At 37.9% G+C, this 22,653-nt stretch overlaps 1 protein-coding gene across 3 annotated transcripts in view; it reads left to right on the top strand.

Annotated features, from left to right (window-relative positions):
* EFNA5 (ephrin A5) overlaps positions 1 to 22,653 on the top strand; it is a 284,450-nt gene that overhangs the window by 202,533 nt on the left and 59,264 nt on the right. Inside the window, exon 1 of one of the 3 annotated variants that reach the window (XM_063085884.1) lies at positions 3,976 to 4,121. The exons of the other annotated variants lie outside the window; for them this stretch is intronic. Within the exon in view, the coding sequence (XP_062941954.1) occupies positions 4,045 to 4,121 (77 nt within the window). The 5' untranslated portion in view covers positions 3,976 to 4,044. Of the gene's footprint in view, positions 1 to 3,975; positions 4,122 to 22,653 lie in introns of those variants that run through there. 3 annotated transcript variants of the gene reach the window in all.

The following is a 22,653-nucleotide window of genomic DNA, read 5'->3' as shown; positions in this document are numbered from 1 at the left end:
AAAAAAAAAAAAAAAATTTTTTTTTTTTTTTTTTTTGAGAGAAAGAGGAAATACCAGAATTATACCAATCTTTGAAACTGTTAAGGGGAATATTATTTAAGGCGTTTGAGTACCCATTTTCATTTGAATGTAGGATGAGTAACTCTGTGACACTGGTTTGGAAGGAACTTTGCCAGGGAGCACAGGGAACTCAGGGTGTGTTCAGCCTGTGCAGTCATGCAGGGCCCAGCGCTCAGAAGGGCCTGGTGCTTGGCTTAATGCTGTGCTGCTACCATCTTAACATTCATAACCATTCTTTAACAGGGGGCCCCACGTTTTCATTTTGCACTGGGTCCTGCAAATTCTGCTGAGCACTTAGTTGGTTATTGGTGGTTGTAGCAGAATGTGGTTTAACTTTTACCATGTGCTCTAGAAGCCAGATTCTCCTCGACCACCCATCAATAATTAAATTCTGTAATCTTATCAACACACAACTGGTCTGACAACATTTCCCACGTTCCTTTTTACAAATGTCATTTAGTTAAGCTGTTGTATTTCCTTGTTGCTTACATAATGCCAAATAACCTGTTCGACCTCATTTTCCCCCCTTTTTCAACTGGTTTTTTTCTACATTAAATGTAGCCTCTGGGTCCTTGTTGAAAATATGAAGAATTAATGACTTTCGTTTCATAAGTCTCAATGTATAGTTTCAACTGTTAAAGCTGGTGGACTACCAAAAATGGTGTGGTTTTAACGCTCTCAACCCTGGGGCATATTCCTTCATTTCTCAGGGTGTGATTGGTTAGACCTGGAAGATTTCACGAGCACCTCCAGGGCAGGAGTTGCCTCCTTCTGAGGAAGGTCACTAGGCACCATTACAGTACAGAATGGACCTTTAAATGATTCCCGCTAGCTGGCTTGATTTCTTGTCAAGTTACACACACTAAGTGAGAAACAACACCATTCATTTTATTTTGCTCTGTGACTCATTAGCTTTATTTCTCATAAACACCCTTCCCTTCCAAGTACAATCTAAAAAGTTCTGTCATTAAAAGCAATTTTGTTTTTCCTGCCTACGGGTGACTATTTTCAAGAAAATATGTGCATTTTGACAATGTGAGTCTTGCCTATTTAAAGCTATAAGTATAATTTCTTTTTTATTGGGTGATAAACTTCCTTTCTGACAAAACAAAGGACAGTCAAGATTTCTCCCTTTTAAAAAATTGTGATTTCGCATTTTTTTACGGGTGTTTTAAAGCACATTTTACATAACTCTCTTTTAAAAAAAGAAAGTTATATGGCTTTGTGTGTTATTGGTTCTACGAAGTTGTCAGTGGTGGGAAGCATTAAATGAAGCATAAATAGATCATGAAAATAGAACAAAATGCTGTGGTGCATTTGAAAGTTTAGATTTAAATGCCTCATTCTTGTAACTATAATATGATTATAAATTTACTGTTAAAACAAAAAACCAAAAAAAACCCCAAGACTGGTTTTGATGTTCGCATGTATATATACTTTTGTTACCTATTTTTGATTATTTTTGATCTACTGTGCAAAGGAAAAGACCTTGGACAGTGGGTCACTGGTCTCTTTCCTGCTTCTGCCTGGGAAAGACAGCATGATACCCTTTCCATGCCCTGCCCCTGGGTCTGCTGCCGTTTTAGTACTCAGAGCTTTTCCTACTAACTCTCACTCTTACATTTTACTTCTGGGTCAATAAGGAGACAGGGTTTCTCAAACTTTGGTTATCCATGTGCCTCCTTCAAAATTTTTTTTACATGCACATATCACCTATGCAAGAATTTACTTAATATTTTTAATTTAAAATAGACCCTAATTTTTTTCATAGAAATTTTATAGCCTTCTCCTAAATGTCCCTTTGCCATGAATAAATATGGCTTGCCATAAGTAAGCCAACAAGGCTCTGATCCTGAAGCCTACTCTCTTCGTCAAAACTAGAGATTAGCCAGTGTTAGAAGTGTTGAAGACCCATTAGCAACACACTGAGATTTTCTCCTTGACTACTTGAAAAAGGATTCATAGAGGAATGATTTTCTCATTATGTGATGCATTGTTTGTTAATACCATATCCACATAGCTCCTGTAGTTCTCATAATACTGCTAGATATCCAGGCCATTCACTTTGAAAATGCTGCCTTCAAGTGATGAGACTTGATAGATGCTGTGAAGGCCCCTCCACTTGTCATGTTGTCTAAAATTCCACCATTATAATCATTCTTTTACATTTGTATTTCGATTTTGTTCAGTAATTACCTATTTAAATGTAAATTACTCTGTAACCTCTTCTAAAGATTAGTTTTTCTTATTATTGAGACTAAGACTCCACCAAAGGACACAGGCCAGAGATCAGGCTATGGAAGAATAAAAGAAATGCTGAAGGCAAACATCAGGCTCTTCCCAATTAACTTAGGGTTGTAGTCTCTTCTTGGGCCTTTTTTTTAGCCTAGCATAGCCTCTCTTCCATTTCCCCTGGCTCCGCAGTCACACTTATTACGACACCAGAGTCAGATGCCAACACTTCTGGAGCCCTTCTGTGATGGCCTGTCCCAAATGTTGAAGGCTCCATGTATCTGCTTACCAAACTCACCACATTAATTTACGTTATAGTTCTTTTTGAGCTTGCGTTATCTCCTCTTATAGACACCAAGTGAGTGGTACATAAACAGGAGATCTGACTTCAGTGACTATAACAGAAGGTAGGAAAGGCAAGTGTCACAAATCAATTTCTCTAAGCTGTCTTCTCAAGAATATTCCTCATGCAACACAATTGGGAAGGGTAGCATTCCATCTACCCAGATATATCCCAGAGACATCAGTCTCGTTCCATGTTTATGAATCAGGCACACAGAGGCTTGCTGAGGTGTGGGAGTGGAGAAGGGAATTTGGGAGAGAAAAACCGTTTCTATCATTTCAGCTCTAGTGCCCAGCTCTGCTTGAGCTATCTTTCTCCAGGCCTCGCTGACTGGCTGGACTTATGTGGACAAGGAGGATAAAGTATTATCTTTGCAAAGCATACCAGTGACTCAGCATTTAATACTTGTACCTTTGACGCAGATTATGGCTTAACACGATTTATGAGCTGTCCATTGTCTCTAAATCCACAGTGGAACTTTGGTATCCTAGCAGAAGCTTTGGCAGCACAAGGATGGACTATTTTTGCAAGAGACACATCTCTAAATAACCTGATCTTTGCAATCATGGTGTCACGAAAAATGCTTTGGAGTCAGAAACACGTGGGGTTGAATCCTAGTTCTGCACTTAGGAGCTAAGTGACTTGACATGACTTAGCTAGCATCCTAGTGCTCCAGACTTTCTGGTGTAAGTTAGGGATGAGAATGAGATAATAATTCTGACTTCTGTGTTGCTGGGTGTACTAGGTGAGGCCAGGCGGTTGGAAGGCACACAGTGCAGTGTCTGGCACCAGTGGTGTGACACCTTAGTTTGGTCTCCTTTCCTTTGTTTTTCAGTGAGGATCTCAAGCTCTGTCTTGCTTGGATTGTATGTGTATCTTTATGAATACCTCCTGCCCTCCTGCCCTACTTCCAATATACTAAAACACAACAACAATATATTTAAAAGGAGGGAACATCTCTGCAAGCAAGTGGAATAGCCAGAGACAGAGGGAAGAGTATCACCATTATTGCTCATTACATTTCTTAGGCTGCTGTGATGGATTTGCTTGGGAATAAAACCTCTGGTAATGAGTTAGCTACCTATTTATTTGATTTGCTATTATGTTGGACGTAAGTTCTCACAGAGTAACTGCTGTAACTTTACGATCACGACCCTGGCTTCGCTGTCACATTGGTCCACACTTTATGAAGCAAAGCCACATACTTATGTGGCATCTGTGGAGTGAAGCAGTAGAACCTTGGCATTCTGCCATGTTAGGAGCAGTCCATGACTCATTTTTAGGACTCACCTATCCATGTTCATTCCCGTAATGTTCTACATAAGTTGTGACAGAACAAGATCTAGGAAACAGGAAGAAATGACATTCAGTTGTCACCTTAGGTGAAGCCACTTTCTTCAGAGGCTTACATGTTGATGTTCACTCACACCGGCTATGCAAGAAAAGATGACCTTGGGAAAGAAGTGAAGGTGAAATCTGGTGTAACGTAAGTCATAATTTGGGTCACATTTGAAAATAAAAAGATTTGCTGTCGCTGTTGGTAACTATTGGCCTAAGGAAAAGCAGTGGTTCAGAAACTTCCCTTGAATTGTTTTTCTTTAAAAAGAAAATCTCGCACAGAATGGGAAGTTTGGGTCACAGGTGTAAACCCTTAGGCCTTGCTTCCTCAGTGAGCTCAGTGCTGGTCTCAAGGACAAAAAAAGAGAGAGAGAGAAAAGGAGCTTTGCATTAAAAACAGATTTACCTCTCCAGGCAGAGAGATGGCTGTAAACACGGTCTCTGTCAGGACACGGACTGAGGAGGGAGAGTTGGAAACAGTAGGTGTGGACTTGAGGTGTTTATTTTCCCCTCTCCTCTTTCCTGGCATGATAAATTTTGCTCATGGATTTGGTTTTGCCTCAGAGTGCTTTCTGTGTAATAAGTGAAGGTTAGCTACTTGGGGACTGGTTGTTAATTTGAGCCTATAGGCAACTCCCCTCTTGCCTGAGATTCTATTTGTAACTTTTGGCTCTGTGGATTTAACTAAACTGTCAGGACAGAAGAGGGCTGAGTTATTGGAGCTCATTGTAGAAAGCTCAGGCAGGAAATGAAACTGTTCACCACCTGAGAGAGGACAGTTGCAGCAGGGAAGGAGAATGAATGCCTGGGCCAAGGATTCTCTGTGATGCTTTGTTTCTCTGGAAAATTATGTGCAGAATTTCTCCCCTCTGTCCCCTGAGGATGTACAGACAATAGGTTTGGGAGCAGTAGCACCTCCATGTCTTGTCCCACCTTTGCTAAAAGGTAAAATTTTGCTCTCTACTTTGTCATGGTAGGGGAAGGTCTGATACTTGTCAATTTCATCAGAAGGTATCTCAGGGCCTGCGTTGTGACAGGGGTGATGAAGAGTGTAAGGATATTTGAGACACATACCCCTGGAGGACAAGAGAGTGGACCAAAGCTGCTTCTTGGCTCTAAAATTGCTGCTGTGCTGGCCCTGGGGCTGACTCTTAAGCCAGCCCAGTCTCCAAAGGTTAAGAGGTTAGGAGCAGGGTGTGCCTAAATCACTTCCCTGCCTCCTTTCTAATCCTCATAAAATTGTCTCCTGTCTGTAGTCATGGCGTCTGCTTAAAGATTGATATTAAAACTTCCTAAAAGCTCTCCGGAGCTTTGAAATTATTTTCTTAATGCTTTTAACTCACTTCTCATGCTGCTCTCATACAGTAAACCTTGACCTAATGTAAGGTACTTGATACTACATGGAACATTCTCAGCTTTATGTGCTTAGATGCAGCTAGATAGGTGTGACTTTATGCCTTCAGTGTCAACATTAGTAACTTCAAATCATCCTCACAGCAAACCAAAGTGCATAATATTTGATGGAAAAAGAGGATATGGAGGCATATATGAAAGAATACAGAAAAGCTCTTAATGACTTTTAATTACAAGGAAATTCTTATAGCTGTAGCTTCCCTGAATTACTTCAAGCAATGGTTTTATTTTGCTTTTTTGTACTGTTAAGTTTATGTTACCCCATTGATTATCAGACTTTTTCTAATCCCCCTAACAGATTTTAATTTTTATTTGCTCTCTAATATATTTATAGGTCAGTTGTTTTTACTAAGTGTCACAGTTCCTCTCACTGAATCTGAGTGCTTTACAGATTATAAATACATGTACATGAACATGTATGTATGTCACAAATTTTTGTTGGGAAAATATTGGAAGACAGTCCTGAAAATAATTATTAGGTGTAGTAGCTTAGCTTTTTAATTTTATTTTTCTGATTATAAAATAAATGCATTGCCATTGAAGAAAATTAGAAATATGTATTTTTTAAAGTGCAGTGATGAAAATAAACTTTATTCATAATGTGACCATCCAGAATGTATTTGATATATAGGGTTTGAGATATATGTGAACATGTTAACACGATTAAAATCATTCTATATATTATATTGTAATCTGCTTTTTTATTTAGTGATATATGACATTAATTTTCCTGGAGAAATGACCAAACTGAATTATCTCAAAATCTTTTGAGAATGGTGGTGTTTATATTTTGGAGCTACATAAAAAGTGTGCTACTTTAAAGAATGTAGAACTAGAGCTGCTCCTCCCCTCCCAACCTAATTTCAGCCTCCTCTCTTCATCAATGAGGAAACGGAGTCCTAGAGAGTGTATGACATACTCAGGGTCACACTGGAAGTCAGCGATAGAATGGGGGCTAGAACTCAAGTTTCCTGCCTCCTGGCAGCTGAGTTTTTCTCTCTAGTACAAACCTTTGTGTAGTATTTCTCTTTACTCTCATGAATGAACTTCACGTTCATGAAGCTTTTGAATCTTAGCACAAAAAAAAGGTGTGAACTATCCATACGATGGATTTGGGAATGTTGAGAAGAGGAGAACCCAGCTTGGTTTAGCTGAGGCCACTGAGTTGCTTATTGGACAGGTGTAAAGCTTTCCAGTCATAGGAAGCAGGCATTCTGGGTCATGCTGTACCATGTTGCAGGATACAGCTTTACACTTCCATCTCTGTTCTCATGTTTTGATTATTGCAAAGTCTCTGGGAGATGGATAGGGACAGTGTTGCCATTGAACTGGTGACTTGAATTCTGGGAACTCAGGAACATATTAGCTCCACAAGGGCCATGCTGTTGTGTAGTGCTTTAGGTCTGGCTCATAGCGTGGACTCGGGCTGTGTGCCATGGGGCTTTCTGCATTGTGGGTGTGCATTATAGTGCAGTTTCCATTTAAAATGGTGATACAGCATTTGTCCCATTTGTTCATTTGATTTTTCTCAACAAAAAATAAAAATCTCACTCTAGTTCTTTGTTTCTGTCTTTTTCCCCATCTCTTTGTTTTTTCTTTCTCCGTTTCTGATTCTTTCTTTCTGCAAACCTCCCCCCCCCCCACACTCTATCCTCCTCACCTCTTCTGAATTCTCTCATTTCTTCACTGTTTGCTATGAAGATGACAACTGCATGCAATTTTAGGACCATGGAAATTTTGTGTGGGTGTATATATTTATGTCCTGGCATTTTCAGGATTTCTACAGTGATCCCAGAGTCTAACCACATTCTTGACAAAAGGAACATACTGAAGAGTTGCAGGAAATAATTGATCCAGAGGTTCCTCTGTGCAGGGCACATTGGAATTTAGTTAATGTGTAGCCTGAAGCAGAAAGTGCCTGGGCTGCTTTCAGGGCCCTTTGAAAACATGTACAAGTATTTGGTGAAAAATTCAGAACTCAGTTAAGCTGTCTTTGATTCCAATGATATCCCTAGGGCCAGTGAATAAATTACAGATGCTTTCAAAAAATTTTTTCTTACTTAACGCCTATATTAAATAATTGATTCTTTATGAACCAACATGACTAAATAGGTTAATCAAGTTATTGCTGGATTTGCTTAATTTTCCCCACTTTTTTTTTTACATTGCCTTGTTTGAAAAAGTAATAACAGGATCTTTTGTTATTTTGTGCAAAATTAAACACTTTGACCTACAGAATCAATGCTGTGTCATAAACTGTTCCACATTTATTTAGTTGAGTGCTGGTTTTGCCCTGTTCTTTCTTGCCTCGATTACAACCTGTAGACAGGGTCTTTTTCTCTGTATTTAATATCTGACGCATAGCACCTCTCCTTAGGAGTGTATTGACTGGATTCCCAAAGATGCTATTTGTGGCTTGAACTCAGTGACTTACTAAGTGGTACCTTGGTACCCTTAAAGAATTCTACTGAATAGCTTTCTCTCTACTCTTCGGCAAGTTCAGTCTCTACATGTGTATACTTTGTCCTTGTTTCATCTGAAAACTGCTTGGAACTACATGTCATAATTATGGATATTTTAACCCATGCTTTTCCTTTCAATCTCACTTTCTTTTAGGAAAATCTTAACCTTTCTTGTTCTATCTATCTTCCTTTTATTTTTTAAATTTCAAGATCTTGGAACCTGGGAATTGGAAGAGATCATGGGGGCCGGGGTCATCATCTAGTGTGATTCCTTCCTCTCTCATTTAAATGTGCTGATGGGCAGAATTTGAAATTTTCCTACTCTGACAACAAAGGAATACGGGGCAAGTTGCAGAGATACTGGACTGTTGTGCCTGAGCTTGTTCCTGTTCTCTTTGGTTTTAATAGCCTCACCCACCATGTTTGCATGGCAAATATGGAATGAATGTGGAGTGTCCTGTTGTTTTTCTCAGTGCATATCTCAGGATATTTTTCTAAAAGGGTGTTAATAACAAGCTCATTTTCCCGTTTTAATGACTTTAATATACTGCTCTGTCATAGACACCCATACAAAGATACAGCTTTCCTTAGAGCATTTGAAATTGATTAGTGTCTCTGATGAACCTTCAAGCATTATGATAATGTTGGTATCATTTATGCTGTCCCCCACCCCTGTTTCTTTTTTGGTTAAAATATTGGAAGTAGGTCATCTCTATGTGTTTCAGCTTTTTCCACGTTTTAAATTACAAAGAGTCTTAGTTTTCTCAAATTTGTGTTTTACAAAAAAATGTAAAGTAACAGCTGATACCTTCTCTTAAGAATGAGGCTTTTCTCACTCAAGTTTTCGATAAATCAGTTACACTGATATGCTTGCTATGTGACAGACTGCAACTGAACCTCATTATTCATACATGTCTGTGTGATGTTACTGAATCAATTTGTGCTGTATCCATTTTACACTCATGGATAGTTCACGGTCCCTTATGAGCAGAAATAGTCAGCAGGCAATAATAGAAGACACAGAGCAGAAATGGATGGGGCCCATAATCCTTTGCTCCATGGTGCCAGATCCGTTTCTTAAATTCATTTTTAGTGCTTTTTTTTTTTTTTTTTTTTTAAATTTTGGTCTCATTAGTATGAGGACAGCTTCAGCAAAATCAAAAAGCAGATACTTTCCAAACCTTTACATATGTTCTGCTTTTATTCTACTACTGATTGTTGAATGAGAGGACAATAAGTTCTCTGTCTTCTGATTAGAAGAGCAGGCCATTTCCCCATGTGATCTTATTGGCAATAGTAGTCTTCTATTTTGCACAGCAGCCTTTCTTATTAAAAGGCGTCATGAAACCAGAAAAGCCAAAACTGCACTCAAAAATGTTACCTTTGCCGCAGTTAAACAGTTCCAAAGGACAACAACAGTTTGCTGTTGAGTCGAGCAAACAGAGTAGAAGAAAGAATATGAAATGGCGATGGCCACCTGTAGCTGCCAATGTCAAGCAGGCTCTGGTGTCTGTTGGCAACTAGTGACAGAGTGATGGCCATTAAAGCTGCCTCCAGTGAAGGATCCGTCGTCAGCCAGTGTCTCCTCATGTGAGGTTCCAGGTGGTGTGGGCCACTGACATAGTGGTGTAAACTCACCCATCACACTAGAAGCTGGGAACTTTCTTCTTCCTGTACCGTTGCTTGACAACTCAATTCTGACCATTCTCATTCTGCTCTTGTGCACTGACAATTTTCCAGAGGAAGAAAATATTAACCTCACAGCGTCTTCTACACTTTACATTCACAGAACTCCAGGAGATAATTGTTGCAGCATTGTCCTGGAATTCAGGAATTTACTCCACTCTGAGCTCTGTCATTAATAAACTTGGTGATCTAAGCCAAGTGACTCCACCTGTCTAGGTGTCAACTCTAAAACACGGGCATTGGGTAAATGATCTTCAAGGTCTTCTTTACTTTCGCTTTGTATTTCTGTGTAGTTCTAGACTTTTGTTGTTCCCTGGGGCATTTCATTTTTCTGTGTCCTCAGCATTAAAAAAATACATGTTCTGACTGATATTTAATATCTTAAGATAAAACACTGTTAATTTAAAAGTAAATTTGTAGGAAGAAATGTTCATTTGGTCAAAGAACAAAGAATTATCAGGTATGCATTCATGAAAAAGTATATGTTGTTGTCAAGATAAAAATTGACTTGTACCTAGAGAGCCTTTATAGAGAATTAAACTTAAAAAAAAAAAAAGCTCTGGAATGCATTTATTAAAATATCAGCAGTATTCTGAAGTTTCCAAAGAAATATTAAAATTATTGGTTTTTTCCCCCTGATGTATGATGAGTGATTAAAGTTTCCATTGCATACAACAGAAGGCAATACAAAAAATACTTCCTAAAAAGCTCAGTTTTCCAGAGAGACTTGGTCACTTTAGCAAATGTTTTAAATGGGCTTGCGAAGTAAAAGGAAGTTCTGTGCTTATGATTTCAGTAAATAATTCATGATACCCACACCAAGGTTTTCCAGCACTCTGTTTTCTGCATCACAAACTTGCTGTACAAAATATTTATTTATAACTGTAGTTTATTGTCTCACTGCTTTTTAAAAAAGCTTTAGTAGTCCATGTTCTGAGCATCTCTATGCTTTTTGCTTCTCTCATGCATTCTCTCTACCTAGAATGCCTCTTTAGATAACTTCTGTTAAAACTTTGACTCTGGTAAGCCTTTTTTATCTCTAAAGCTATATTTGGGATCCCACCTTTACATCTTGAAATGTAATTACAAGTTTATGGATTTGTCCCCCTGAGTAGGCTGAATTCTGTGAGCACAGGAATTGTATCTTATTTGCCCTAGTACCTACCCCACTGTCCTGCGTGATGTTTTCACATAGTGAAAGCTTAGTGAAGCCTTTTGAATGACTGATTGAAGACATATCACAGAAGACCATTCAAGTAATAATTGTAAAAATGTAAAAAGGTGAGGGAAAATAAATATATCAAAAGTAATATCTTATTCTCATTGAGCATTAAATTTAGCTTGAAGTGTCTGGCAGCCATGCCCAACAATTAATATAATGTGACCAAAATATAGTAGAAAGCAATGTGATTTAGAGGGAGCAACGTGGGATTCGGAGGGAGAGATAGGGGATTTGAATCCTGGCTTCACTACTTACTAGGGACCTTGAACAAGTTGTAGAGCCTCTCTTGGGGCTGGCTGGTTAGCTCAGTTGGTTAGAGCGCAGTGTTGACAGTCCCAAGGTCCAGGGTTTGATCCCTGTAACAGCCAGCTGCAGGGAAAAGCAACAACAACAAAAAATCTCTCTTCACCTCAGTTACTTCATCTGCAAAATGGGAATAATAACACCCACTTCACAGACTTGATCTAAGGAATAAGTGAATTAATATATGTGAAGTGAATACATATACTAATGAGTTGCTGCTCATAAGTGAGGTAATTCAGCGGGTCACTATGGGTTTTTTTGTTTAAAATTAGTACGCTTGACTTTTTAGAGCAGTTGTAGATTTATAGAAACTGAGCAGATAGAGTTTTTATATGTCCCTTCTCTCTCCTCCTCACAATATCCCCTTATTTAAATTATACGGTAAATTTATAATTTGTTTTGGGCTTTTTGGTGGCTGGCCAAATTAATAGGGCCAAGTAAAGAAGCTATAGTACCTTTATTTCTAAAGACTATCTGGCCATTTCCTACCACCTCTATAGAGTGTAGTATTAAGTGGCAAATGAACTTTCTTTTGGAGAAGATAACTTTAGACCATAATAGGTTAGCGATAGAAGTTAAAGCAGAAAAAGTCGTGCAAGTTGTGTTTCTTTCAACAGCATTGGAAATTTTAAGTTCTCATACTTTGTTAAAACAACAAGGGGGATTTTCAACTGGGGTTGAATAGGGTAGTGAGGCTGTTCAACAGTAGACTAGAGAGTCTGTGACCTCGTGGTTCCAGCTGGTCTTGGGCAAAGAGGAGGGAGGTGCAGAGTTTGACTTGCAGGAGGGGTCTCCCCACCTGGAAGACCACAGTGATTGTGAGGAGGAGCAGTGTGCAGAGTGACTGCACTGAGTCAAAATGAACATTCAGGGTCATGCAGATTCTTGGGATGGTTTCTGAATGTATAAGCAGCATTTACCCTTTAAAGGAAATGGATTTAAAAAAAACCATACACTAGCTTTCTTTACCCAAATTTCTTTTATGGCCTTTTTGAACAAAGGGATAAGCTAGACCAGAGAGCACATTTGGGCAGGAGGTGAGCAGCAAGGGAAGCAGGAGGTTATGGGTCAGCCCCCATCCAAAGCAGTATCAAGGCTACAGTGATTTGCTGGGACAAGCACGGTTTGTTCAGCTAAGATAGGCACGTACCCCAACCACTGGCACAGTTACAGCAGCATTTGGTTTCAAAACATCTCTTCTTAAAATGGAATGTTTTTTCAGTTCTCTAGAGGCTTAGCAAGATCTGAAAAGATTTTGCTCCTGTTTGCTGGCTGCTACACATGCCACTTTTTACACCTTTACCTAGATGGAAAGCACTGTAACCCACTGCTTTGCATGTTTGAACAAGCCTGCTTGGATAGATGACAGTGCACCAACAGCTGTCTTCTTCAAGAGCTGATTTGCGTCGCCCTGACATTACCTAAACAATCATTACTTACTTCTTTTCTTCCTTCGGTGCTTAAGCAAGTTTCAGCATGTTAGAAGAGAAATGTGTGGGAAATGGCTTAGAGCTCTGGGATAAAAATATATGTCACACCCTAGTTTGCTTAGGTTAATTTAACTTTAGATTGATATGTATGGACACCTCCTTTTAGGAGCTAAACCACTACCCTACAGCTCTTAATTACCCCTCTCCATGTGGAATATGGTCCTGTAACCAACCATTCACTAGGTTTCTAATTCTTTTTCAATTAAAGGTTCTAAGTTAAAGAGACAGTTAATATTTTCAACATTGTATTATGTCTGTCAAAGTTAAAACTGTTAATCAAACAATAGCAGAGTATAAAGCATTTCCATGTAGTGGATGGCATTTTCTTACAGGAAGTACTCAAAATCAGAAGTTTGGCTGTACCCAGTCAGGGCAGCTGTGCATTAAAGTGGTTCTGAACATATGGTAATGCTAACTGGACCAAAACGTTAGTTTTACAGATCATTACGAGCCTTGCGAAAAGGAATAATTCACACTGAGTAAAGTAGAGAGAATTATCCATTACCAGATTGCAGTAATGAGCTCTAACAGCAAAGAAAGAGACATTTTGGGTGCCTTATGTTACATATCTGTGTGTTGTCAGAGAGATGGAGTAACACGGGTTAAAGGCAGAGTGAGGAATTTTCCATTCTAATCTGATGCAGTATTTTTGTGTGCGTCTGGCCGTATGTGATGCACTGCTTTAGATCATTTATTTGACAAAGGCAATGACCATTTCTGAGCTTGTATAGTATGTAGAGTCTTCCCTCAATTAAAGATTTGCAAGGAAAATGCTGGGCAGATTTGGACACCAGCTATACATGAGTTCCCAGTGTGGCTGGTCAGTAATTCCTTATCCCATGAAGAATTTAAAAAATGTGCCAGCTTAAGGAGGTCAGAGGCTAAAGCATGGAGGTGTTTCATGTGCATTTTTTTTCTATCTCACTAATAGACTGTTGACATGGGTCTTTTGTGAACTCCCTGGCTCACTAAATATATTCATGATCTGCGTGAGGGGAGGAACAGCGAATGCTCAAATTTCAGGATGTAAAGTTTTGTTTTAATTTCAGTCAATCATTTGTTGATGGCAAGTACACCAGATGAAATGCATCCTCTGAATGAGCTCTGAGATCTTTGGGTCTGTGTATATAAATCATCTTGCCTGCCATGACACCACATCCAACAAACCCTGTTGACACTGACAGGGACCAGATGTGTAAGGCCATGGAAAAGACATTAGGTTTTGACATTAGCTGACTGACGGTTACATTTGGAGGCACCAGTTGAGGGTTTGAGATTTTGTCAAGTCCACCAGGTAGATGGAAATCTGCATTTAATGTTATCATATGCCTTTAAACTAGGCTGAAGACAAAACCACATCCGTTCATCGAATTGAGCTTAAAATAACCTAGTTTTAGCTCTTCAGGTCTAAATATTTCACTCACTCTCTCACTTGCTCTCGTTCTGTTCTCTCTTTCTTCACAGTGGGAAGAAAGTTTAAGAAGTAAAAATAAAATTTATAAAACATTTATAATTTTTTTTCATGGAATGTTATACTATCCCTGTCTATATCTAAATATACTAAACATGATCACTTTTTAAGCAAATAAAGTATACATAATACATTCTCACACTAACAAAATGACCTTAACTTTATGTGTACGAAAAATGTTAGTATTTGTATATTACAATATTTCCCCAAATTTTCACCTTTGAGAGTTTAGAAACTTCTGAAAGTTTAAGATGTTTAAATCTTGAGGTTTAAAAATTATAGGTAAAGAACCACAAAAAATGATTTCATTATGTAGTGATAAATATAGAAATCATCCTGACTCCAGGATCACATATTATGCACAGGTATATACTCAACGCTGTACCCCACAGGTATGTACAATTAATTGTTACAATTAAAAATAAATAAATAAAATTTAGGTGTTTAAACTTGAAGAAAAAATTATAATATAGGAACAGTAGTTGTAGTAATTTCTTAATCCTTATTGAAAACATACAGGTATATTTTTTATATATTCGTATTAACATTTTGATGAAAATGAGTAAAAATAGTTAAGGAAAAAGTTTTATTTATCTTAAATCAATTTCTTATTGAATTTAGTATAAAGCTTTTTAAAGTAACTACGCAAATGTGAGATATAGAATTTCATAACTTCAATTTTTAGTGACAACAGGATGCATTTTTACTTTTAGAAAGCCTGAATATTAGCATTTGCTTTAGTTTGTATGAAAGCGATTGCAAAGCAACAGAAGGAAAAATGTTCATGCTAATTATGAAGGGAATTATTGGCTTTTGTTCATGTTGGAACCCCCTTAATGTTTTAAGAGTGGTTTAATGGTGATCTGGCATTCGTTCTGCTGTGCATACATCCTGCACACACACACACACACACACACACACACACACACACACACACACACACACACACACACACACACACTCTCTCTCTCTCTCTCTCTCTCTCTCTCTCTCTCTCAGTTGGCATTTTTGCCTACAGGCTGCTGAGAGCTGATTATTCTTCTAATCAAAACTGTCATAATCAAGGGAGACAATTAGCTTGGTTAGGCCTCTGCTGATTTCGTGTGTGGCCCTTAGCATCAAATGGCCTTGAGCACTCTTGAATCATGTCAACAAATATTTCAATAATACCTATCCTGCTCCACCTGCTGCTGTTAGGGTCTGCCTTTCATCTCTAGAATTGCTTGAGTTTGTGAGTTCTGGTTTATTTTAAATTGAGACCACGAGGTATTGAAATTTTGAAAAGTGGAAACTTGGCAGACCTCCTTGCTAGTGCCATTTTAAAATCAACTAGTCAATAGCCTCAAAAATCATGAAATCAGTGACCTATAAATAGGTTTCTATTTGTTTCTGTACTTACGCACTTATGGTACTTGCTTGCTGGTGTTTGATTCCCGTATGAAATGCATATCCATACAGTGCATGAGAAAGAGTCCCAAGCATAATAGGCTCAGCATATTTTTAAGTCTTACTGAAATCAGAATGACATAAGACCCAACGGCAATAATACATTTTCATATTTTTCACATGAAATAAACTTTGTTTTGAGTATAAGATTTATTTATTATTATAGTCTGGTCACTATATGATTTTACCAGATATTGAAAGTTTTTTTTATCAAGAAAGCAATGATTTTTATCAACTCTTTCAGATTCTAATATGTCTAAGTAGCCCTCAGCTCTTTCTGTCTGAGCATTTCTGCAAGTTTTAAATCTCAATCTAGACTGTGCTTATGTTCCAGGGTTTTGTCATCAAAATACATGTCATGTATTCTAATATCCAGTTTAATAGTGTATTATCATTTAGAAGTAAGCCAGAAGATTAAATTGAGATTTATTTAAAACAATGTATGGCTTAACATTCTTATATTAGGATTTATTTAAATCTTAAATGAGGACTTATAATAAATTTTTGTTTGTGTTTCTCTTTTTTTGGAAGCCGGCTTGTACAGGGATCAAATCCTGGACCTTGGTGTTATCAGCACCACGCTCTAACCAACTGAGCTAACCAGCCAGTTCTAAGTTTTTTAAAAAGAAGAAATGAAGAGGCTGGCTGGTTAGCTCAGTTGATTAGAGCATGGTGCTGATAACACCAAGGTCCAGGGTTCAATCCCTATACTGGCCAGCCTCCAAAAGAAGAAGAAAGAAAGAAAGAAACCAGGTGAGAATTTCTTACCACCTATTTGAAGGATTAATGTGTTTTACCGAAATATTAATTTTATGTTTTTGAGTTAGGCTTTTGTGTGTGTGCATATCTGTACATTCATGAGTTTTCCCAGGTGTATGTACTGCCATTCTTATATTTGGCTAGTGACCCTAATGGCAGATCAATTAGAAAATGACTCTTTACAGGTTTAAAAGGAGATGTAAGTTGTTTTATATAAAGAAATTTTTCCTTCATCATGGTGCTAATCATTAAGTGAAAGTAGACTTGAATTTTTGGAAGTAAATGTCAGCTTTATCTTTTTTGGGTGAGGGGTGGGACTGGCCTGTACAGAAATCCAAGCTCTTGATCTCAGTGTTACCAACACCGCGTTCTACTATTGCCTGAGCAACCAGCCAGCCCTCAGGTTTCTGTCTGACGTTTCTTAAGTGGGTCCAGGCTTAGGTAACTTACATGTTTTTTCTATGCATTTGTGTATTCAATCATTCAGGTTTATATGTATTCCTCCACTCATTCATTCACCCATTCACCATCATTCAATCTCTGTTTATATATAAATTATCTACATATATAAATATTTATTTTCCACCTCCAAAACAATGAAGTAATTGATATCTCCAAGTGTGTTTTTTAGGGATTTTTTTTTCATTTTGCAAAATTTAGAAATATTTGCTGTGTCTATTTGTGGTTCATAGGAAAAAAAATTATTCTAATTTTTGCAGTTTACAACTTTAACAATCTTGATTTATTTATTTTTTTCTCTTTACACATATGCATAGACAGGTAATACCAACCAACAACATGCTGATTTATCCAGTTGCTCTGTTGGCAATTAAATCGGGAGTATTATCTCAGTAGGAATAAGTGGACAAATTACACATGTGAAGTAAATGGATCTTTGAAGATTGAGCACGTAGGTATTTACTGTACCAGAGGCTATGTTAAGATTCCTGTAGAGATCAATGGGAGTTTATTGATGAATATCAGACAATAACAAGGCGCTGTTATAAACTTTTAATAGTCTAATAAACTATATTTAACATTTTCTATCTTTGTAAGACCTACAGCTTTTATGCTATAGAATAGGGTGGTCCTCTACACATTGAGAAAAAAGCTCTCTGATTCCCAAGTGATTAATCTTCAAGGATCAAATGCCAAGGCCACTTAGCTCTCAGTTTCTTGCAGTTGTCCAAAGAAAATGAAAAGCCTCCAGAATCATTACCTTTGTTTTCCTAAGAAATGGGACCAATGATAAAGCATTAGGACTTTTATTTTAATCTTATGTTTGAATTGCCACATATAAGCGTAATTCTCATATCTGGATGGTTTGAGTGGTCTCTGATTGACCTCAACAATACTATATAATTTTAGAATTCTAAACATCCCAGTGTCTCTTACAAAACAGTGTTCAGTTCATGTGAAATAATGAAGACTTTGTTGGAGCATTTAGTAGATGAACCACATACATCCAGTGCCCTGGCTTTCACCCTTAGCCATCTAATTGCTCAGTGTTTCATGCTTTTATCAATTATAGGCAAAGTTTTAGGAGCAAAAGTAGGAAAAACATTTGAGTTACTGAGCATTACTTTCAGGAATTGGACTCTCATGAATGTTATGTGTGAATTACAGCTTTGAACATGCTTAAAGACATCAGATGGAGAAAATATTTCATCGACAAAACTAGTTTAGAAAGAAGACAAGAGAGGGAGAATGGCAGAAGGCATTTCACAATTCCAGTCCTGTGACTTTAAATCAAATTACAATTAGGCTGATAGCACCAATTTTCCAGGAAGTGAAGATTCTGCTGTCATCTAGAGGAGTGAAGAACTTTGCCTCTGGAATTCTAAACAATCATATAGAGGTTCCAGCTGATTCATTTTGTTTCAATGGATCAAAATAACCCCCCCCCCAATTTTTTTCAGTATATTTCATTCCTTCTTTCATAACTCACTCTTTTCTCCTAATGCTGAAGTTGAAGCATATAAAATATTTCGAGGCTTTCTGTCATCATTAATCCAAATTTATTGGTAAAAATAAGAGATCATTTGAAAGGACATGATTTGCCTGCCCTTTGGGACCTGTAGGTCTATTTACCATGCATAACAACAAAAACATTTATGTCAGCATATTTCTCATCAGAGCCAAAAGGGAAAGTTAGAGAAATAAAAGAAATGACCTCCATCTGCTTAACATATTGTCAACAGTTTCGGAGATGGACAAAATCTTAAATTGCCCCCACATTTAAGGCATCTAATTGTCCTCCAGAACACTTTGGAAGAGAAGTTTTATTTGTCCAGAGAGGGTAATGCAGATGTTTTTAGAAGGGAACAGGTGTAAAACAATTTTGATTAAGTGTACATTATATAGTTCTGTTCCTTTGTTGGGGATGTTGGAACTTGAAGAGCTCCTTAAGGACTTTAGATGTTACGAGACTCCATGAAACAGTTCAGAAGATACTTGGGGGAAATTGTTAAACGGTGACCTCACCGGTTGTTCTCACCGTTATACTTGCTGTTTCCTGTTGTGCGGCTTTGGTCCTTGGTAGGGTTAAGAGCAGGTGTGGGGGAAAGTGATCGTGTGATGCACTGTAACTATGGCTTCTCTTGTAGCTTTCCATCAGGGTGACATTTCTATCAGTTGTCATCACCTAAATTGTCCCTAGTTCTGTCACTTTCTATGAGGAAAGAATGGAATCCTTTTTATAGTTTTAGCCATATTTTTGGCTTTGCAACCTTTCATACCAGTCATTATGGCCTCCTTGTGCCCCCTGGGCACTGGACACTGTGCCAGCTTTGAGTGTTTGGTTATAGCTGCTTCTCACTCAGCCGAAATGGATGTAATGAATGGAAATCCAGGAGTGGAGTTAGGCATAATTTCAGTGTTCTAAACCACATTATTTAGTTTCTGGAATAATTCTGTCACCAAATATGTACTGACTATTCTGTATGTTTCCTGTGCTAAACTGAAATAACATCGTAGAACCTTTAGGACAACAAGTTTTTCATTTATTTACTTAAAAAGTGAGATACGGAGAGACTCAATGAGTTGACCAATTCAGTTTATAAAAGGCAGACAGTACCCAGGTCTTCTAACTCCACATTCATTGCTCTTTCAGCCACTACACATTACCCTTAAGCGCATGTGGTGATATGCAAGAGCTGTAAGTAATGAACAAATGTCGGGGATTATTTTTAACACTCTTCTGATATTCCTGCCTCTATGTAACTTGTTTCTTGTTCATCTCCTTTTCTTTAATCCCACAAATGCCCTACTTCAAGCTCTCTTCATGTCTAACAGTCATAAATAGCTGAAGTGAAGAATTTATCTAACTTATTTTGTAGTTTTCCACAGTGCTAAGCATCGCACATACAAAAGGGCCTCTACAAATAGTCACTGAATGGATGAATAAGTGAATAGTTTATCGGCAGGTGCTGGGAGTAAGGAATCCTCAGCTGAAGTCTGTGAAATCTGTGTGTTTGTTTTCCTAGGTCTATTACAACAGAGACCTTAATGATCTTCCTACTCCAGTCTTTTCCTCCGTCTAGTCTGTCTTCTCCAGGGCTAACAGAATCATCACTTTAACATACAAATCCAATCATGATCTGCCCCCTCTTAAAATCTTCCCTGGTTCTTAATTGCCTATCAAGCTTCTTTTTTAAAATAAAATTTTAACCTCCCTTGATAGCCTCATTTGCCATTTCAACAAACTCCTTGCTTTCAAGCCTCTTTGCGTTTGTACATGTCACCTTGCCTGGGAAGCCTACCACCCCGCTTCTTTTGAAATAATTCTGTCTGTGCTCCAAGAATGGCTCCTCTGTGAGGTCTTCCTGAACTCGCTCAAAGTCTGTTGCTGGTTCTTATTTTCCAAAGCATTTGGTACAAATTTCTCTTACAACATTTATCACATTTTATTGCAGTAATTTATTTGTGTGACTGTCTCCCTGCCCCGCTCCAACCCCAGATTGTCAGTTCCTGTGGGGCAGGACTGTGTCCTGGTTCATTTTTGTTTCTCCACCTTCAAGTACAATGCCTGAGCCACAGGAGGCAATCAATATACTTGTCTTAAATAAATGAATGAATTAATTAATTAAGTGAGACAGGACATAAATATGTGAAAAGTCAATCAAGTTAAAAAAGGATGGAAGGTCAAAATAATATTGCTCAAGTGAAGCATAATTTTAAAGTTTAAGTTAAAACAGTCCTTCCTGTAGAGAAACATCATTTATTCTAGAGCAGTGTGAAGACGCTTAGGCTGTTGAGCTGACCTCAGCACAACTGGGAAATCTCAGTGTTCTTCTAGCATCCCACCCTGCACCTCTGTCTTTCTGTTTGGTGCCCCTTTCCTGAGGCCCCTTTCTCATCAAAATTTTCCCGCTATGTTCACTAGTCTCTCAGGGGTCTTAACTCTGCTAGGTGACAGGTATTAATGGGTCGGAGAAATGAAAACATGTTAATGCACTAGCTGGCAAGTATGATTTCCCTCCCAAGCAAAAATAACACTACGCATATTTAAGGACTGACATTCACTTTGAGGAAGGTATTTTTGTTTAAAGATGGCCTTTGTGTTCCAGAGATCACACCACATAGGCACTCGTACATATTCCTCTCACCTTGTGTTAATATTTGCTGAGCACTTATTATTTGTCAAGCACTGTACTAAGCACTTTACTCTTAGTCCTCATTGGCTCATTAATTTATTCATTTAGTCCTACCAAATGTCCTAGGAGTAAGGCCTTATTATTACCCCAATGCTACAGACAAGGAAACTTTGGCGTGGAGAGAGAATGTAACATGCCAAGGTTACAGAGTTAATAGCAGCAGAGCCCAGATATGAAGCGAGGCAGATGGCTGTCTATCCCTTTCTCTGGACCTTTTTCTTGCACTGCCTGCCACAAATGATAAGACAATTGTTTCTTCTCAGTTATCAGATAGATGTCTCTAAAGTCTGGAAAATGAAGATAAAGTTGAAATATCTTTAATCAACTCTGATTTCCTTGATAACAGCCAGACATTAGGAAACTTTATATACCATATGTGCTGAAAAAGGCAGGTGCCACGAGAGGGATTAGAGATGAAAATTTCTTTCCTCTCTGATTTCCACTTTTTATTAGTGATACCTCCTAAGTGGTTCAGAGGATGCCTCTTAGTGTTCCTGGACATCTTGTGCTATTTGCAACCATCCTTAGAGAGGTCTGGGTGGCTGAACTCTGCACCTGCCAGGTGTCCTTCTGCCTCTGTTGAACATCCCTGCCTGAGCAACTCTAGAATGCTCAATAAGCTGAGAAGCCTCTTTCTTCATGGGCTCATGAGCATACTGTGATTTCTCTATTGTGGAACTCCTGGTGCCAGGAGTCACCCAGAGGAGGGTGAGACCAGATTCTCACTGTATACTTCCCCTCTTCCTTTTTGACATAGATAAATTAGTGAAGTGAAAACAAGAAGTAATAGTTATAAAACTTTAAATACAGCACATGTGTGCTCTGTACAAAGTGGATTAAAATACTCTTTGGGGTTTAAAATCGCATCTCAAGATGGGAACTTTTGTACTCTTTTGTCCTATAATCAACAGCTTTTAGATCACTTTATATTTAAATAAGTTACTTGATCATTATTCCTGAAACTAAAATTAGACTTGTTTGCTTGAACCCATAAATAAAAAGCATTTAGACTAATTAATATTGAAAAAGATGTAGTTATAAAAATATATGTATGTATATGTGTGTATGTGTAGATATAGAGAGATACAGATATCTATCTCTGCAATGAAGCAGTAAATCAAGCATTATTTGAGACTGGAAGCAAATAAATAGCAAACCATGTCTGAAAATTGTTCTTCTGGTGTTAAACCCTTTTGCCAGTTTTCATAGTAAAGGACACTTTAAGTTTGACTGTTTTACACAAATGGATTTGGAAAAGGAGACCCATTCCTGTCCTGCACATAGCAGCTGTGCGTACTGGTTTTATAATCTGTAATCTCAAATTGCGCTTCTGTTTTAATTTCAGCATGCCTGAAACACAGGATTCTTTGCAAATGTTCAGACATGACTATTTAAAATTGAAAAGAGAAGTTCAACCATTAAGTATTCTCATTGTCTCTGAGATTTTCTTTCTGATGTGATGAAGTGAAATACTTTTTCATGTCACCCATAATTTCTACTTACACTGTCTTGCTTATGCAAACTTTTAAATAGGCTGTAGATGCTACAGCTTATAAAAATCTGTACAAATTTTGTCTGGCTTTGCATTATTGTTAAGTCAGCGAAGATTCTAATGGAATACAGGGAATGAGACAACAAGAATCCAGTCAATAGATGCAAAAGGCAAATCAACTTGCATAAATTAGCACTCTAATAGGAAAAGATAGATGCATGTTCTCTTTCATCTTTCAAGCAATACACATTATTGAAGAGGTCTAACAGATACCACCTTGA

This window comes from Cynocephalus volans, chromosome 2 (genome assembly GCF_027409185.1).
Source record: "Cynocephalus volans isolate mCynVol1 chromosome 2, mCynVol1.pri, whole genome shotgun sequence".
In the NCBI taxonomy this organism is placed as follows: Eukaryota; Metazoa; Chordata; class Mammalia; order Dermoptera; family Cynocephalidae; genus Cynocephalus; species Cynocephalus volans.
The sequence above is the reverse complement of the archived record's forward strand: the minus strand, read 5'-3'. Positions and strand labels throughout refer to the sequence as shown.